Source organism: Haematobia irritans, chromosome 2, assembly GCF_050003625.1.
Source record: "Haematobia irritans isolate KBUSLIRL chromosome 2, ASM5000362v1, whole genome shotgun sequence".
Classification (NCBI taxonomy): domain Eukaryota; kingdom Metazoa; phylum Arthropoda; class Insecta; order Diptera; family Muscidae; genus Haematobia; species Haematobia irritans.
The window spans coordinates 157,136,881-157,156,712 of record NC_134398.1 but is presented as its reverse complement, the minus strand read 5'-3'; the positions used below and the strand labels follow the sequence as shown (position 1 = coordinate 157,156,712).

At 31.4% G+C, this 19,832-nt stretch overlaps 1 protein-coding gene across 1 annotated transcript in view; it reads left to right on the top strand.

Moving 5' to 3' along the window:
• Positions 1–19,832, top strand: part of LOC142226624 (uncharacterized) — a 513,612-nt gene that overhangs the window by 97,587 nt on the left and 396,193 nt on the right. Inside the window, exon 5 of the mRNA XM_075296721.1 lies at positions 9,217–9,349. Within this exon, the coding sequence (XP_075152836.1) occupies positions 9,217–9,349 (133 nt within the window). The remainder of the gene's footprint in view (positions 1–9,216; positions 9,350–19,832) is intronic.

Below are 19,832 nucleotides of genomic sequence, written 5' to 3'. Positions count from 1 at the left end.
AGTTTGACAAAATTTTCTATAGAAATAAAATTTTGACAAAATTTTCTATAGAAATAACATTTTGACAAAATTTTCGTTAGAAATAAACTTTTGACAAAATTTTCTACTGAAATAAAATTTTGACATAATTTTCTATAGAAATAAAATTTTGACAAAATTTTCGTTAGAAATAAACTTTTGACAAAATTTTCTACTCAAATAAAATTTGACAATTTTTTTTATAAAATTAAAATTTTGTCAAAATTTTATATAGAAATAAAATTTTGAGAAAATATTCTATAGAAATAAAATGTTGACAAAATTTTATATAAAAATAAAATTTTGAGAAAATATTCTACAGAGATAAAATGTTGACAAAATTTTATATAGAAATAAAATTTTGACAAAATTTTCTGTAGAAATAAAATTTTGACAGAATTTTCTATAGAACTAAAATTTTGACAAAATTTTCTATAGAACTAAATTTTGGACAAAATTTTCTATTGAAATAAAATGTTGACATAATTTTCTATAGAAATAAAATTTTGACAAAATTTTCGTTAGAAATAAACTTTTGACAAAATTTTCCACTGAAATAAAATTATGACAAAATTTTATACAGAAATAAAATTTTGACAAAATATTCTATAGAAATAAAATTTTGATAAAATTTTCGTTAGAACTAAACTTTTGACAAAATTTTCTATAGAAATAAAATTGTGGCATAATTTTCTATAGAAATAAAATTTTGACAAAATTTTCGTTAGAAACATACTTTTGACAAAATTTTATATAACAATAAAATTTTGTGAAAATATTCTACAGAAATAAAATTTTGTCAAAATTTTATATAGAAATAAAATTTGACGAAATTTTCTTTAGAAATAAAATGTTGACAGAATTTTCTATAGAAATAAAATTTTGTCAAAATTTTATTTCTGTAGAAAATTTTGACAAAAATTTCTATAGAAATAAAAACTTGACAAAATTTTCTATAGAAATAAAAATTTGACAAAATTTTCTATAGAAATAAAGTTGTGACAAAATTTTCTATAGAAATAAAATTTTGACAAAAATTTCTATAGAAATAAAATTTTGACAAAATTTTCTATAGAAATAAAATTTTGACAAAATTTTCTATAGAAATAAAATTTTGACAAAGTTTTCTATAGAAATAAAATTTTGACAAAATTTTCAATTATAAAGCAATTTTCTAAAAATTCAATTTTTTTAATTTAAAAAAATGCTTTTGTAAGCTTTTAAAAAATTAAATTAACTGTCACTGCAATAAATCTCTCTGCTGTCAGACGAGCGTATTACAATGGTAGGAAGGGTAAATTGGAATTCATCCATTTCACAGCCGAATATGTTCTGGTTTTGCCTTATATGACTATGTCTCACTTTTTTGATTTTCTTATAATCATGTATGTAGAAATATTATTAGCCATATATGGGAAGGGATATGCGGATTTTCTTCAATACCATTAAGAGCAAACCATTTGTACTTCGTTCTAATTGTAAAATAGTACAACGGTGTCACTCCAAATTTCAAATTGATCACTTGATGATCAACACATAATCTTAACTAATCTCTCCATTCCCCTGAAAAAAAGCAAAAACACGTAGCAAGCTCTATTCAAACATTCCCATTAGTGTTCTATGACATCCATTAGATTTGATTTCGGAAATTTTCACAAAAAAATATCTATCTCCTGGGCCACAAATGCAATTGGAACAATTTTCATCTTTTACCAGAGCATTGTTGGAAAACATAAAATAACGGAGAATGTGGGAACGTGGGAACGTGACTTGGGCGTTGAACAATGTCCAACTAAATATGCAGTCTATTTGCAGCAAATAAGATAAACTACCAGCTTTGATATTCCCATACTTCAGATGAAATTCCCATATACCACAATACAGTGGTTACCAAATGAAATGCGAAACACTTGCAAAGAACTTGTGACCATTATTGGTATGATTGGAATAACGAATTTCAGTATCCTCAGTTTTAGTTTTTGTCGGAGAGAAATTTTGGGGTGATTTAAAGTAATTTTCGAAATGATTCAAAGTATTTTACAAAAATCCTTCAATTTTTTTTCCCAAGAGCATGGAAAAGCAGAACCAACAAAAAACAAACGCCAATGGACCAAAAGAAAACATGACCAAACAATGTTCATGAGTTTGAGGGATGTTACTATGTGTGGGTGTGTATGTGTAAGTGCAAATGCAATTGTGTGTGAGTGATTGTAGAGATGCACGTACGCTATTCGAACAGTGGTTGTCGCCACAAATAGTTGTACAACCCATCTGACATGAACATGACTAGATTTCGTCTTTTCTATTTTTTCCCTCATTTTTCTAGTATTTAGGATCGCATCTTCCATACCAACTCCTCCCTGTTGGAATGAGTGAACATAACAAAACTGGAAAAGTCGGTCGGAATTTGCACTAGTTTCCACCTATACCAACATGTATTTCAGTCAAGAGCGCAACAAGAGTTTTAAGCAAACGTGAATTCCAAGTTAACACCATTTCCGGTATATGGTATATATGGGTTAAGGGGTGTGCGATGCGGGATGCGGGAGTGAGGGAAACAAAAACATGGCCTGGCTATAAATCGTTTTTCTATGTAACCGGCTATTGGATTGGCATAGACATGTATGTATGCTTTGTTGCAACACCCATTGTGAAATTACAAGGATATGCATCCTTGAAAATGCATTTGAATTTTTACACTCTGAAAATTTTGTATCTATACATCAGAGATTCTGCATAAACATATTCACTACCGAATATATTGCTGTTTTTTATGTGATTCACGTGAAAAAAATCGGTTTGATGGAAGAATGATACATACAGCACTAAATTGATTTGACATCCTGGGGTTATATATTTGCATGGACTTTTTACATATTCAATATGATTTTTTTGGCCAAGATTTTTTTCAGAGAAAAGAGGCTAGTGCTTCCACAAACATTTCTTTTAAACAGCATTCCGGGATCCATGTCAAACTTTTTCCACTTCCAAAGAAGGAGTTAAATCGGGAGATCGTTCTTATAGGGTCTATACTAAAACATGGACCGATACTCACAGTTTTCGGCACACCTATTTATGGTCCGATTTCCAATTCCAGGCAAATTGGATACAATCTTAGAATTCTAGAAGCCCAAGAAGTAAAATCGGAAGATCGGTCTATATGGGGGCTATACCAAAACATGGACCGATACTCACCATTTTTGGCACACCTCTTTATTGTTCTAAAATACCTCTGGAGTTCTAATTTCAGGCAAATTGGGTAAAAACTACGATTTCTATAAGCCCAAGAAGTAAAATTGGAAGATCGGTCTATATGGGGGCTATACCAAAATATGAACCGATACTCACCATTTTTGGTGCACCTCTTTATGGTCCTAAAATACCTCTAGACTTCCAATTCCAGGCAAATTGGATACAAGCTTCGGAATCTAGAAGCCCAAAAATAAAATCGGGAGATCGGTCTATATAGGTGGTCTATATCAAAACAAGGTCCAATAATGACCATTTTCGACACACCTCTTTATGGTCCTAGAAAACCTCTAGATTTCCAATTTCAGGCAAATTGGGTAAAACCTACGGATTCTAGAACCCGTGAAAGCATAATCGGAAGATCGATCTATATGGGGGCTATACCAAAACATGGACCGCTACGGACCATTTTCGGCACACATCTTAGTGGTCCTAAAATACCTCTAGACGTCCAATTTCAGGCAAATTGGATAAAAACTACGGATTTTAGAAGGCCAAAAAGTAAAATCGGGAGATCGGTCTATATGGGGGCTATACCAAAACATGGTCCGATACTTAACATTTTCGGCACACCTCTTTATGATTCTAAAATACATCTGGATTTCCAATTAAAGGCAAATTGGATGAAAACTACGGTTTCTATAAGCGAAAGACCCCAAATCGGGAGGTCGGTTAATATGGGGGCTATACCAAAACATGGCCCGATATAGCCCATCTTCGAACTTGACCTGAGCGCAGACAAAAGACGATTCTGTGCCAAATTTCAGGACGATAGCTCCATTATTGAATGCTGTAGCGTGATTACAACAGACGGACATGCTTATATCTTCTTAGAATTTCTCCCTGATCAAGAATATACTTATATAAACTTTATACAGTCGGAAACCGATATTTCGATGTGTTAAAACGGTATGACAAACTTATTATACCCCCTTCACCACTCTATGGTTGTGGGTATAAAAATATAAATTATTTTGAGTTTCTTTATTGCTGCTTTTTTATTCGTTTAGAAATGAAAAAAAAATATACGGCCGTAAGTTCGGCCAGGCCAAAGCTTATGTACCCTCCACCATGGATTGCATAGAAACTTCTACTGAAGACTGTCATCCACAATCGAATTACTTGGGTAACGGTAACTTTTGCCGATGACAAGGTATCTTAAAACTTCCTAATACCGTAATATTTACCAAGTAGTCCATACGTGGTATATATTAAACTTAAAATGGCCGATTTTAACAAAATTTTCTATAGAAATAAAATTTTTAGAAAATTTTCAAAAGATTTAAAATTTTGACAACATTCTCTATAGAATTAAAATTTTGACAACATTTTCTACAGAAAAAAAATTTTGTATAGAAATAAAATTTGAAAATATTTTCTATAGGAATAAAATTTCGACAAAATTTTCTATAGAAATCAAATTTTGCTACATTATTTTTACTCGCGTGGCAAGCATGATTATGAACCGATATGGACCAATTTTTGTGTGATTGGGGATCGACTATATATAACTATAGACCGATATGGACCAATTTTGGCATGGTTATTAGCGGATCGGATGAATTTTGCTCGTCCAAGTGGCTCCGGAGTTCAAATCTGGGGATCGGTTTATATAGGGGCTATATAAAATTATGGACTGATATGGACCAATTTTTGAATGGTTCTTAGAGACTATATATACTAATACCATGTACCAAATTTCAGCCGGATCGGATGAAATTTGCTTCTCTTAGAGGATCCGCAAACCAAATCTGGGAATCGGTTTATATGGGGGCTATATATAATTATGGACCGATGTGGACCAATTTTTGCATGGTTGTTAGAGACGATATATCAACACCATGTACATAATTTCAGCCGGATCGGATGAAATTTGCTTCTCTTAAAGCAATCGCAAGCCAAATTTGGGGGTCCGTTTATATGGGGGCTATACGTTAAAGTGGACTGATATGGACCAATTTTTACATGGTTGTTAGATACCATATACTAACACCATGTGCCAAATTTCAGCTGGATAGGATGAAATTTGCTTCTCCTAGAGCAATCGCAAGCTAAATTTGGGGGTCCGTTTATATGGGGGCTATACGTAAAAGTGGACTGATATGGACCAATTTTTACACGGTTGTTAGAGACCATATACTAACACCATGTACATAATTTCAGCCGGATCGGATGAAATTTGCTTCTCTTAGAGCAATCGCAAGCCAAAATTGGGGGTCCGTTTATATGGGGGCTATACGTAAAAGTGGACCGATATGGACCAATTTTTGCATGGTTGTTAGAGACCATATACTGACCCCATGTACCAAATTTCAGCCGGATCGGATGAAATTTTCTTCTTTTAGAGCAATCGCAAGCCAAATTTGGGGGTCCGTTTATATGGGGACCCCCATGTACCAAATTTCAGTCAGATCGGATGAAAGTTACTTCTCTTAGAGCAATCGCAAGCCAAATTTGGGGGTCCGTTTATATGGGGGCTATACATAAAAGTTGACCGATATGGCCCATTTGCAATGCCATCCGACCTACATCAATAACAACTACTTGTGCCAAGTTTCAAGTCGATAGCTTGTTTCGTTCGGAAGTTAGCGTGATTTCAACAGACGGGCGGACGGACATGCTCAGATCGACTCAGAATTTCACCACGACCCAAAATATATACACTTTATGGGGTCTTAGAGCAATATTTCGGTGTGTTACAAACGGAATGACAAAGTTAATGTACCCCCATCCTATGGTGGAGGGTATAAAAATAATTATATACTCGTTTCTGCACGTCACTGTATATGGGAGCTGTATCACAATCTGAACTGATTTAAACCAAATTTAACAAGCATAGTTAGAGTATTAATTCTACTCCCTGTGCAAAATTTCAAGCTAATCAGAATACAACTTGGCTCCGTGGTCATATTAGTGCAAATCGGGCGAAATATATATATGGAAGCTATATCCAAATCTGAACCGATTTCAATAAATTTTCGCACTTGACTATACTACAAATTGTACTCGTAGTGAATAGTATCAATCAAATTGGGGTAAAACTCTGGCTACTGAGGTCATATAAGTCCATATGGGGCGAAAGATATATATGGAAGCTATATCTAAATCTGAACCGATTTCTATCAAATTTGGCACACTAATACTAATTTTTGTCCTTGTGCCAAATCTCAAGCAAATCGGGATGAAAATCTGGCTTCCGGGGTCTTATAAGTGCATATCGGGCGAAAGATGTATATTGGAGCTATATCTAAATCTGAACCGATTTCAACCAAATTTGGCATACATTACGACACTAGCGATATTGCTAAATACACCATGTGTCTATCTCGTCTCCTTCTGTGTGTTGCAAACATATGCACCAGCTTATAATACCCGGTAACACAGTGTGGCGCAGGATATAAAAATATTTAAATTATAGTCTTTATTTGGCAAAAAAGCACAAAATTTTTTAATACACATCTAAAACACTGAATTCGGAGTACACCTTAAGAAATGATGCAAATTCAGTGCAATGGCTGTTGAAATGATGGATATACGTTCTATGACAAGCCCATGTTGAATTTATCGCTTCTGTGCTTGTAGTTAAATTTTATTATTTTTATCGAAATTTTCCACAGCTTACTTTTTTTAAGTATGTCTCAAAAATTTTATGAACTAAACGTGAGTATAAAGTTCAATGAACGTACACATAAGTTCAATATGAACTAAAGCAAAAGAAGATTTTCGTACGATAATAATTGTTTTTTGATCATTGGCCCATATATCAAATCGCCTCTGAAGAAGCAATTCAATGATAATTGCGAAATATTAGGAATGATGGATTAAAAATAAATAAAGGAAACTAAGATCTCAAGCTTAATAAAACTATTGACATTGATTCCCAAAAATAGTAAAAATGAACTACTGTATGGTTAAAATGGTCATGATTTGGCGCCAATGATTTTCTTCTTTACTTTTAGTTAATTTTTTCTTCTATGAGATGATGTAATTTCGTGAACTGCAGTTAAAAAGTACAACAGGGGATTAAAATTTCCTGGTTTTAACAATGCTTTGTGGAAATCTCAAAATGTGGAGTAAAATTTAGTTCAATTTTCGTGCGAGGTAGTTCATTCTTCCTATAAAACAGTTCACTTTTTTTGTCGTTGTGGCAATTTTTCACCACTTACGGATCCAAAAAGAACATTATCACTACTTTATTGGCGACGCTTTGTTTGCTGAGTAGTTATAAGATACCTTGTCATCGGCAACTCTTACCTCTGGGAATCTTCAGGGTTTTCTGATTTCTTGTATCAAAGTGAGATGAGATGAATGGTATGTACTTCCAAAATAGTTAAACCTACTTGAACATACTACATTTTCTTATCCGTAAATTATTGCAAAAGAATCCTCGTACTTATAACAAAATTTTATTTTCAGTGTACAATTTTCGATTCTTATAATGCAACTTTTTCTACTTTGACCAAATAGTAGCAATTTTCAATGCGGTCGTTTCTTGAAAAAAAAAAAATTTCCTACTTTAGCATCGTTAGATGGAAATCACGTGTTGGCAATAAATAGAATTGTTAACATCTTGTTCAAGAAAAGAAAAAAAAAAAAAACAAACTCACAAACACATTGTTGAAATTTTGTTGTGTTCAACCAAAAATTGGCTTTTTGGTATTTGCGAATCTTTAAAGGAATGTACAAATTGCGAAGGGCTTTCAAATATGACTAAATAATGTTTTCATTTGGGAACTAATGGATTTATATAAATAAGTAATTAGATCTGCCCGTATATTCCTGAATTCAGTGAATTTGGTTTGTATACCATAAACCAATATAAAAGTGTTAAACCGTGGTCTCCCAGTATATCAATTGAACATGTCAGAGTCACTTTAGTTTGGTTAGTGCACTCTTGTATGGCCATCCAAGCATCCATCCGCCAGTCCATATATTTGTCAATTTCTAGATAAAAGAAACAATCTGATATTCAGGATATTATGTAGAGGCATTTATTTTTGTAACAACAAGGCATCGAATAGAAATTGGAACAAATCTATAAATTGATAGATACACGCTCACAAAAAATCGCTTCTGTAACATATACTCCCAAACATATTTTGCTTCAAGCATATACATTTTTGGCTATTGCCCAAACATTTATATGTTTGATCTCTTCCAATATATAATATGTTTGAAAGCATATTGGTCTAAACAATATATGTTTGGGTAGTCAATTTCCAAACATTTTGTATTTTTGCATCCAATATCAATATGTTGTCTTCCAAAAAACAATATGTTATTATGTGAACATATAATATGTTTGGAAGCATTTTGCACCCAAAAATATTATATGCTTAAAAAAATTCTCCCAAACAATATTTTGCTCAAAATTTTATTTATTTATTTATATATTTACAATCATAATGAATTATGAAAATAAACAGGTAATATAGGTGATAACAACATAGGTTTTCGACCTGAATGCTCAAAATTTTGTTTCTGCCCAATTGTACTAAACACATATATGTTTATAGGCTATTTCTAAATTAATATATGTTTGCATCCAAGCATATTATATTTACAAACATTTTATGTCCCAAACATAATATGTTCTAACATATTAACATATATGTCCCAAACATGTTATGCTAGTTTATGAACATTATATGCTTGCACTCAAAAATATTGTGTTTAAAAATTTGTGTTCCAAACATATAATGTTTATGGCCAAACATATGAAAAACAGTCTTTTTCATCCGTGTAGTAGCAAATAAAAACCGGAGGTATATCTAAGTCGATCAGTATATAATGCAGGAATTAGGACAATTTTATTTGGTTACCTCATTTTTACGTAAATAAATACTTTAGCTTACGCGAAACAAAACATTATTTTTGCATTTAAAATATTTAAGTTTATTTCCAAAAATCTTAAGCATTTACACATTATTTGGTTTTATTTCTTTACAGTTTTGGGCTGCCTACGTGCCCTGTGAGGCGCAACACCGAGATGCAGTACAATTGACATTAGAACAAATCGATGTGATCAAACGATTAACGGATCGATATTCTCCGCAGCTGACAACATGTACTTCAGCACAAGGTAAGGGGAATTAAAAACAAATATATAGGGTCATAAGTTTGGCGAGGTCGAATCCTATGTACCCTCCACCATGGATTGCATAGAAAGTTCTACTAAAGGTACTCTCCACCATGGATTGCATAGAAAGTTCGATGTCAAGGTACTTAAAAACTTTGTAACATTGTCTTCTAAATTGTTAGTTAGTCCATATGGTGTCTATGTTAGACAAAACAAATATATACGGCCGTAAATTCGTCCAGGACGAATCTTATGTACACACAAAAAAATTTCACAAAAATGTTTCCAATTAAAATATTAATTGAGTTTTAAAAAATATTCAATCAAAAATTTAATTGATTCCACAAATTTATTAATTGAAACAAAAATCAATCACAAAAATAATAGTATCAATTAATTTTTTGATTGGATCAATTAACTTTTTAATTGACCTTCAATTAATTTTTTAATTGATAGTATCATTTCTGTGATTGAAGACATTTCAATTAAAAATTAATTGGATCAATTAATTTCGTGACTGAATCAGAAATTTTTTTTTGTGTACCCTCCACCATGGATTGCGTAGAAACTTCTTCTAAACACTGCCATCCACAATCGAATTACTTGAGTTGCGGTAACGCTTGCCTATGGCAAGGTATCTTAAAACCTCCTAACACCGTCTTCTAGATTGTAAGTAAGTCCATACGTGGTATATATTAAATCAAAAAAGGCCGATTAAATACGTCTATAATTCAATATGACAAAATTTTCTATAGAAATAAAATTTTAACAAAATTTTCTATAGAAATAAAATTTTGTCAAAATTTTCTATAGAAATAAAATTTTAACAAAATTTTCTATAGAAATAAAAATTTCACAAAATTTTCTATAGAAATAAAGTTTTGACTAAATTTTCTATAGAAATAAAATTTTGGTAGATTATTTTCGGCTCGAGTGGCAACCATGGTTATGAACCGATGTGGACCAATTTTTGTGTGATTGGAGATCGGCTATATATAACCATAGACCGATATGGACCAATTTTGGTATGGTTGTTAGCAGCCATATACTAACACCAAATTCCAAATTTGAAACGTATCGGATGAATTTTTCTCCTTCAAGAGGCTCCGGAGGTCAAATCTGGAGAACGGTTTGTATGGGGGCTATATATATAATTATGGACCGATATGGGCCAATTCTGGCACGGTTGTTAGAGACCATATACTAACACCATGTTCCAAATTTCAACCGGATCGGATGAAATTTGCTTTTCATAAAGGTTCCGCAAGCCAAATCTGGGGATCGGTTTATATGGAGGCTATATATAATTGTGAACCGATGTGGACCAATTTTTGCATGGATATTAGAAATCATATACTAACACCACGTTCCCCATTTGAATAGGATCGGATGAATTTTGCTCATCCAAGAGGCTCCGGAGGTCAAATCTGGGGATCAGTTTATATGGGGGCTATATATAATTATGAACCGATATGGACCAATTTTTGCATAGATATTAGAGACCATATACTAACACCACGTACCAAATTTCAACTGAATCGGGTGAAATTTGCTTCTCTTTGAGGCTCCGCAAGCCAAATCTGGGGATTGGTTTATATGGGGGCTATATATAATTATGGACCGATGTGGACCAATTTTTGCATGATTGTTAGAGACCCTATACCAACACCATGTACCGAATTTCAGCAAGATCGGATGAAATTTTCTTCACTTTGAGGCTCCGCAAGCCAAATCTGGAGATCGGTTTATATGGGGGCTATATATAATTATGGACCGATGTGGACCACTTTTTGCATGGCCATATGCCAACACCATGTACCAAATTTCGGGCAGATCGGAGGAAATATGCTTCTGTTAGAGGCTCCGCAAGCCAAATCTGAAGGTTCGTTTATATGGGGGCTATACGTGAAAGTGCACCGATATGGCCCATTTGCAATACCATCCGACTTACATCAATAACAACAACTTGTGCCAAGTTTCACGTCGATAGCATGTTTCGTGCAGAAGTTAGCGTTATTTCAACAGACGGATGGACGGACATGCGTAGATCGACTCAGAATTTCACCACGACCCAGAATATATATAGACTCTATGAGGTCTTAGAGCAATATTTCGATGTGTTACAAACGGAATGACAAAGTTAATACACCCCCCCATCCTAAGGTGGAGGATATAACAAGTATATACGGTCGTAAATTCGGCCAGGCCGAATCTTATGTACCCTCCACCATGAGTCAAATAAAATAATTTCCTTTGAAAACTCTTCGTCGTAGCAGGTTAATTAGTAATACAGTGAAACCTCTGAAAGGTGGACTCCCACGGTCACCAACATTTTGTCCACGTTTGAAAATTGTCCAGCTACGAGAGTTTTATGTTAACTTTTGAAATACATGAAAAACAGATTAAGAATTAATAAAATTTTACAAATTATTCAAATAATTTTGTCGTAAAAAATGTTAAATGCATTCCAGAAGAATTGCAAACTTATTAAAATATTTGAAGCCAGGCGTTTCATGTAAGCGTTCCAATGCATTAAAAATCATAAAACTAAATTGTAAAAAAATATTTATTTGGAAAAATATCACAAAAGTTCTTAATTCACATCCAAAACGCTGAATTTGGATTAAATCTTAATCTTAGTTATGCAAATGGTGGACATCCATCCTATGACAAGCTCATGTTAAATTCATCGCTTCTGCGCCAATTTTGCATCACTTCTGGATCCAAAAAGAACATTTTGGTTACTTTTTGGGCGACGCTTTTTTGGTGAGTTATTCAACACACCTATTTAGAGTCCTACAAAACTTGCATATTTTCAATTTTAGGAAAATTGAATAAAAACTACGGTTTCAACAATCACAAAAAGTAAAATCAAGAGGTCGGTCTATATGGGGAAATACCAAAACGTTAATCGATACACGTCATTTTCGATACATGTATTTCTGGTCCCACAATACCTCTAGATTTCCAATTTTAGCCAAATTGGATAAAAACTAAGGTGTCTATAAGTTCAAGAAGTGAAATCGGAAGATCGATCTATATGAGGACTATATCAAAACATGGGCCGATACTCACGATTTTCAGGACACATCTTAAAATAATTCGAGATTTCAAATTTCTGGAAAATTTGATAAAAGCTACGGTTTCCATAAACCCAAGATCCCAAAGTGGGAGGTCGGTTTATATGGGGACTATATCAAATCCTGGACCGTTATAGCACATCTTCGAAGTTGAGCTGTCTGCGGACAGAAGACAAGTTTTTGCAAAATGTAAGCACGATAGCTTCATTATTGAAGACTGTAGCGTGATTACAACAGACAAACAGAGAGGAAGACAGACAGACGGACATGGTTATATCGTCTTAGAATTTCTCCCTGATCAAGAATATATATACTTTATATAGTCGGAAATTGATATTTCGATGTGTTACAAAGGGAGTGACAAACTTATTATACACCCCGTCACCATTCTATGGTGGGAGGGTAACTAGGACATTAGCCAAATGTCTAATTGCTTCTTACTGGTCTGGCCCACGGTACGTATGACGAATTTTTACATACAGAAATATGATATAGTAATCATACGCTCTAATGTCCTTCTACTACCTTATTATAGCCTGCGCCACACTGTGGAACAGGGTATTATAAGTTAGTGCATATGTTTGCAACACCCAGAAGGAGACGAGATGGTGTCTTTGGCAATATTGCTCAGGATGGGAGAGTCTAGGTTGCAGTTTATGTCCAATCGACTTTAAATTTGTCACAAATAAATGGTTTTGGTCAGAAAAGGACCCTATTGATTTGGTTCAGATTTAGATATAGCCTCTATATATAACTTTCGCCCGATTTATTCTCAATTTTTTAATCCGATTTATGTAAAAGTTTGTACAGGGAGTATAGTTAACATTCTTACTGCGCATTCCAAATTTGGTTAAAAGCGGTTCAGATTTAGGTATAGCTCCCATTTATATCTTTCGCCCGATTTACACTCACATGCACGGTTGCCACAGTTGGTAGAATTCTACTAAAAATGGTAGATTTTTTTACTGTTTGGTAGATTCGTGGAATTCTTGATATTTTGATAGATTTTGCAAAGTATTCCTCACCAATTAAGAGGTATAATTTTCTATAGAAATAAAATTTTGGAAGAGTTTACTATAGAAATAAAATTATACAAAAATGTTCTGTAGATATAAAATTTTTAAAAAAATTTTTACAAAATTTTGTATAAAATTAAAATGTTGACAAAATTTTCTACAGAATTAAAATGTAGACAAAATTTCTATAAAAATAAAATTTTGACAAAAATTGCTTTGGAAATAAAATTTTGACCAAAATTGTTACGGAAATAAAATTTTGACAAAATTGTCTATAGAAATAAAATTTTGAAAAAATTTCCTATAGAAATAAATTTTTGACAAAATTTTCCATAGAAATAAAATTTGAACACATTTTTCTTTAGAAATAAAATTTTGACAAAAGTTTCTATATAAATAAAATTTCGGCAAAATTTTCTATAGAAATAAAATTTTAACAAAATTTTCTGTAAATTTTTGCAAAATGTTCCTCACTTATTAAGAGGTATAGTTTTCTAAAGAAATAAAATTTTGCACAAATGTTCTATAGATCTGAAAAAAAATTACAAAATTTTCTATAGAAATAAATTTTTGACAAAATTTCTATAAAAAAGAAAATTGGACAAAATTTTCTGTAGAAATAATTTTGACAAAATATTATGTGACTAAATTTTCTATAGAAATAAAATTTTGACAAAATTTTCTATAGAAATACATGTTTGTTGTTGTTTGTGATTTCAGCTTAAAACCATGCATTGACTAAACTACAAGTGTAGCTTAACCAACAGAGGAAAAGAACGTTTGTCAATTTTTTTGGGCAAAGTCCTATAATCGGAAGGTTCAAGTGTGGCTTACTTTTGGGTTTAGTGAACTGCCTGCATTTATTCTGATAATTGGTTGATAGTTTTGCTGTAAGTAGAGGATGCTGATGAGGAATGTGGTAATTCCGAAACGTGCGTCCATCCAACCATCTGGCAGTCTATAGGACTTTGCCCAAATAAATTTGACAAACGTTCTTTTCTGTTGGTTAAGCTACACTTGTTCTTTAGTCAATGCATGGTTTTAAGCTGAAATAAAAAACAACAACAATGATTAAAGAGAAAAAAAACAACAATAACAAAACAAAACGAAATAATTTTTTGACATAAATATTGACAAAAATAAAATTTTGACAAAAATAAAATTTTGACAAAATTTTCTATAGAAATAAAATTTTGACATTTTTTGTAGAATTAAATTTTGACTTTTTCTACAAAAATAAAATTTTGAAAAAATTTTCTATTGAAATAAAATGTTGAAAAAAGTTTTTATAGAAAAAAATTGTGACAAAATTTGTATAGAAATAAAATGTTGACAAAATTTTCTATAGAAATAAATTTTAACAAAATTTTCTATAGAAATACAATTTTCATAAAATTTTCTATAGAAATAAAATTTTGACAAAATTTTCTATAGAAAAATAAAATTTGTGACACAATTTGTATAGAAATAAAATGTTGAAAAAATTTTCTATAGAAATAAAATTTTAACAAAATTTTCAATAGAAATAACATTTTGACACACTGTTCTATAAAAATAAAATTGTTACGAAATTTTCTTAGATATAAAATTGTTTACTATAGAAATAAAATTTTACAAAAATGTTCTGTAAATATAAAATTTTTTACTATAGGAATAAAATTTTACAAAAATATTCTGTAGATATAAAATTTTTAAAAAAAATTGACAAAATTTTGTATAGAATTAAAATGTTAACAAAATGTTCTACAGAAATAAAATGTTGAAAAAAACTTTCTATAGAAATAAAATAAAAAAAACAGTCAATAGAAATACATTTTTGACAAAATTTTCCATAGAAATAAAATTGTGACAAAATTTTCTATAGAAATAAAATTTTGACCAAATTTTCTATAGAAATAAAATTTTGACAAAATCTTCTATAGAAATAAAATTTTGACAAAATGTTATATAGAAATAAAATTTTGGCAAAACTTTCTATAGAAGTAAAATTTTTACAAAATAAAAAAAGAAAAGAAAATTTTGACATTTTCTACAGAAATAAAATTTTTAAAAAAATTTATATAGAAATAAAATTTAAAAAAAAAATTCTATAGAAAAAAATATGACACAATTTGTTTAGAAATAAAATGTTAAAAAAAATCTATAGACATCGAATCTTGACAAAATTTTCTATAGAAATAACATTTTGACAAACTGTTCTATAGAAATAAAATTGTTACGAAATTTTCTTAGATATAAAATTTTTTACTGTAGAAATAAAATTTTACAAAAATGTTCTGTAGATATAAAATTTTTAAAAAATTTTTGTCAACATTTTGTATAGCATTAAAATTTTCTATAGAAATAAAATTTTGACAAAATTTTCTATAGAAATAAAATTTTGACCGAATATGCTATAGGAATAAATATTTTACAAAACTTTCTATAGACAACATTTTCTATAGAAATGAAATTTGGACAAAATTTTCTATAGAAATAAAATTTTGGCAAAAATTTCTATCGAAATAAAATTTTGATAAAATTTGTATAGAAACAAAATTTTGACATTTTCTACAGAAATAAATTTTTAAAAACTTTTAGATAGAAATAAAATTTTTAAAAAATTTTCCATAGAAAAACAAATTATGACACAATTTGTTTAGAAAAAAAAATGTTAAAATAAAATTCTATAGAAATCGAATTTTGACAAACTTTTCTATAGAAATAAAATTGTGACCAAATCTATAGATATAAAATTTTTACAAAACTGTCTATAGAAATAAAATTTTTCTATAAATTCAATATAAAACATTTGTTTCGAGAAAAAAAAAACATTTTTGTCCGCAAAAATTTGATCAACAACTTCAGAATAAGATATTTTTTAATTTGGTAAATTTTTTGTAAAAATTGCTTCAAATTTCTGTAGATTAGCACGAGTGGCAACCGTGCTCACATGACCACTGACGCCAGAGTTTTAATCCTATTTATTTACATGAAATTTTGCACAAAGAGTTGAATTCACATTCTAGCTGTTCATGCCAAATTTGGTTGAAATCGATTCAGATTTAGATATAGCTCCCATATATATGTTTTTATGATTTGCTAAAAAATTACCATAATACCCACGTTGTCCTTCTAAAATCGTCACAGCCTATACTTCAAATACAAATCTATCAACCGATATGTACTTTTGCGAAATTAATGGCGAGATTGATATGCTAGGATACTGGTTTAAGAATCTAGGGATTGAGCAAACATATCGATGCTGAAAATTCAGTCTCGCAAATTTGGCTTTATTTCCCTTATAGACATTTGGGCTTAAACCGTTGACTATCTGTTTTCAGTTAATAAATACATGAAGGTAATTAATACCCATAAAAATAAACAGAAATTTCTTTACAATCAGGCCAATTATGTGATTTTGGGAGAACTTGAACCAATATCAAGGCTTACAGTAAAAGTTACACTGAAGATGCCCGATGAGTCCTTTGAGAGAAATAAACCCTAGACTCATATTTCGAAAAGCCTTTTTGTACCTACATTTCCCCCATTTTGTCAGTAGCAAACTGCCATTACAACATTCTCTGGCATAATTGCGAAAATGTCAACATTTGCTTCATAAAATTTTTGGCTTTACTTCAAGCCTCCATTTGGTTAGAAGGGAAACGTAGTGCAACTCCCCCCACAAAAAAACCAAATGCTTAACTGCTTTACCGTAAAGGAATATCCAGCAAAGGCTTTACCATGATTGCACCATCAAGTGTTTACTATACGTTTTTGTTCCATATGGCCTTTGTGCCTGAGATATGGGCTGGATTTTCCTTTAACAAACTTTGTTGGTACCACCTTTTTCTTAAAATATTAACAAACCAAAAAACAACAAGTAAGGAAAGTCTAACGTCGGGCGGGGCCGACTATATTATACCCTGCACAACTTTGCAGATCCAAATTTTCGATACCATATCAAATGCGTCAAATGTGTTGGGGGTTATATATAAAGGTTTGTCCCAAATACATACATTTAAATATCACTCGATCTGGACAGAATTTGATAGACTTCTACAAAACCCATAGACTCAAAATTTAAGTCGGCTAATGCACTAGGGTGGAACACAATGTTAGTAAAAAAATATGGGAAACATTTAAATCTGAAGCAATTTTAAGGAAACTTTAAGAAACAATTTAATTATTATATATCGCTCGATATATATGTATTAGAAGTTTAGTAAAATTTCATTTTTACAACTTTTCGACTAAGCAGTGGCGATTTTACAAGGAAAATGTTGGTATTTTGACAATTTTTGTCGAAATCAGAAAAACATATATATGGGAGCTATATCTAAATCTGAACCGATTTCAATCAAATTTGGCACGCATTGCTACAATGCTAATTCTACTCCCTGTGCAAAATTTCAACTAAATCGGAGTAAAAAATTGGCATCTGTGGTCATATGAGTGTAAATCGGGCGAAAGCTATATATGGGAGCTATATCTAAATCTGAACCGATTTAAACCAAATTTGGCACGCATAGCTACATTGCTAATTCTACTTCCTGTGCAAAATTTCAACTAAATCGGAGTAAAAAATTGGCCTATGTGGTCATATTAAAGTAAATCGGGCGAAAGCTATATATGGGAGCTATATCTAAATCTGAACCGATTTCAACCAAATTTGGCACGGATAGCTACAATGCTAATTCTATTCCCTGTGCAAAATTTCAACTAAATCGGAGTAAAAAATTGGTCTCTGTGGTCATATGAGTGTAAATCGGGCGAAAGCTATAAATGGGAGCTATATCTAAATCTGAACCGATTTCAACCAAATTTAGCACGCATAGCTACAATGCTAATTCTACTCCCTGTGCAAAATTTCAACTAAATCGGAGTAAACAATTGGCCTCTGTGGTCATATGAGTGTAAATCGGACGAAAGCTATATATGGGAGCAAGGCCGTATTCAGGGGGGGGGGGGTGAGGGGGATCAAACCCCCCCCGAAATGAATGAATATTTTTATATAAATAAATATATATTTTTAGCTGTATAGAAAAATCTTTTCGAAGATGTTGAAGGAAAACTGAAGGTTTTATTTTGAAAACGCATATCTATAAAACTTGCACAAATCCTAGAATACTAGTTGAAAAGCCCGTCAAACGAGGTCGAAAAAAACAAATTGTTTTTGTTCTCGCACCACAAATTTCATTTTTGGAAAATGTATTTCTGCTTTTTATGTGTGTTTGTTGTTCTTTTTGTGAACATGACTCGCTTTGTTTGGCCATAGCAACAACAAGGAAACAGCCAAACACACATGTGTAAATGAAATGGCGCAAAACCTGTGAAAAGAACCTGCCTAATTCAGCGGTTGAAGCACTTGGAGAGTGCAATAAAGAGATATTTCCAAACGTGCATATTCTTTTAAAAATTTTGGTCACTTTGCCAGTAACTCAGGGATGGAAAATACAATTTTTAAGAAAGTACAAAAAAGGTATTTTTTGAGCGGAAAGGTACTTTTTACTACACTTGTAGTTTAGTCAATGTATGGTTTTAAGCTGCAAAAAAAACAACAACAATGCTTAAAAAACAAAACCAACAATAACAAAAAAAAACGAAGGGAAATAAAATTTTGCAAAAATTTCCTATAGAAATAACATTTTTACAAAATTTTCAATTGAAATAAAATTTTGACAAAATTATCTATAAAAATAAAATTTTGCAAAAATTCTATATAGAAATAAACTTTAGACAACATTTTCTACCGAAATAAAAAATTGATAATATAGAATCGCATTCTTTTTTGACTAAAACATTCTTGAAGTTCAATAAAATCCTGTTTTTGACTATATCTTTTACAAAATCGAGATTTTCTTCCCACATGAGTCTGTTTTGCCATATTTGTAAAAGACTATTAGCAAATAAGGTTGATAAAGACTTTCTCAAAATATTAAAACATTTTGTCAAAGCTATTGTACCATAAATCTGATATCGACTCAAAAATGTCTACACAAAAGGTACTAAATCATTCGCGGGGGTACTACGGTACTGACCGGCGTGAAAAAGTATTGAAAAAAGTACTTTGGTATTGCAATTTTCATCCCTGCAGTTACTACGTGCTCATCCGAACGTTCATTTTCAAAAATGAAGAGATTAAAGACGTATCTTAGAAATTCGACTGGCGAGAGTAGACTCAATGGATTGGCATTAATGCCGGTTCATCGCCGAATAGATGTGCCGACTGAAGAAGTAATTGATTTATTTGCTGCCAAAAAAAGCCCGTCGGCTCAATTTAATATTATAAAACAAGTAAGAAAAGTCTAAAGTCGGGCGTGGCCGACTATATTATACCCTGCACCACTTTGTAGATCTAAATTTTCTAAACCATATCACATCCGTCAAATGTGTTGAGGGCTATATATA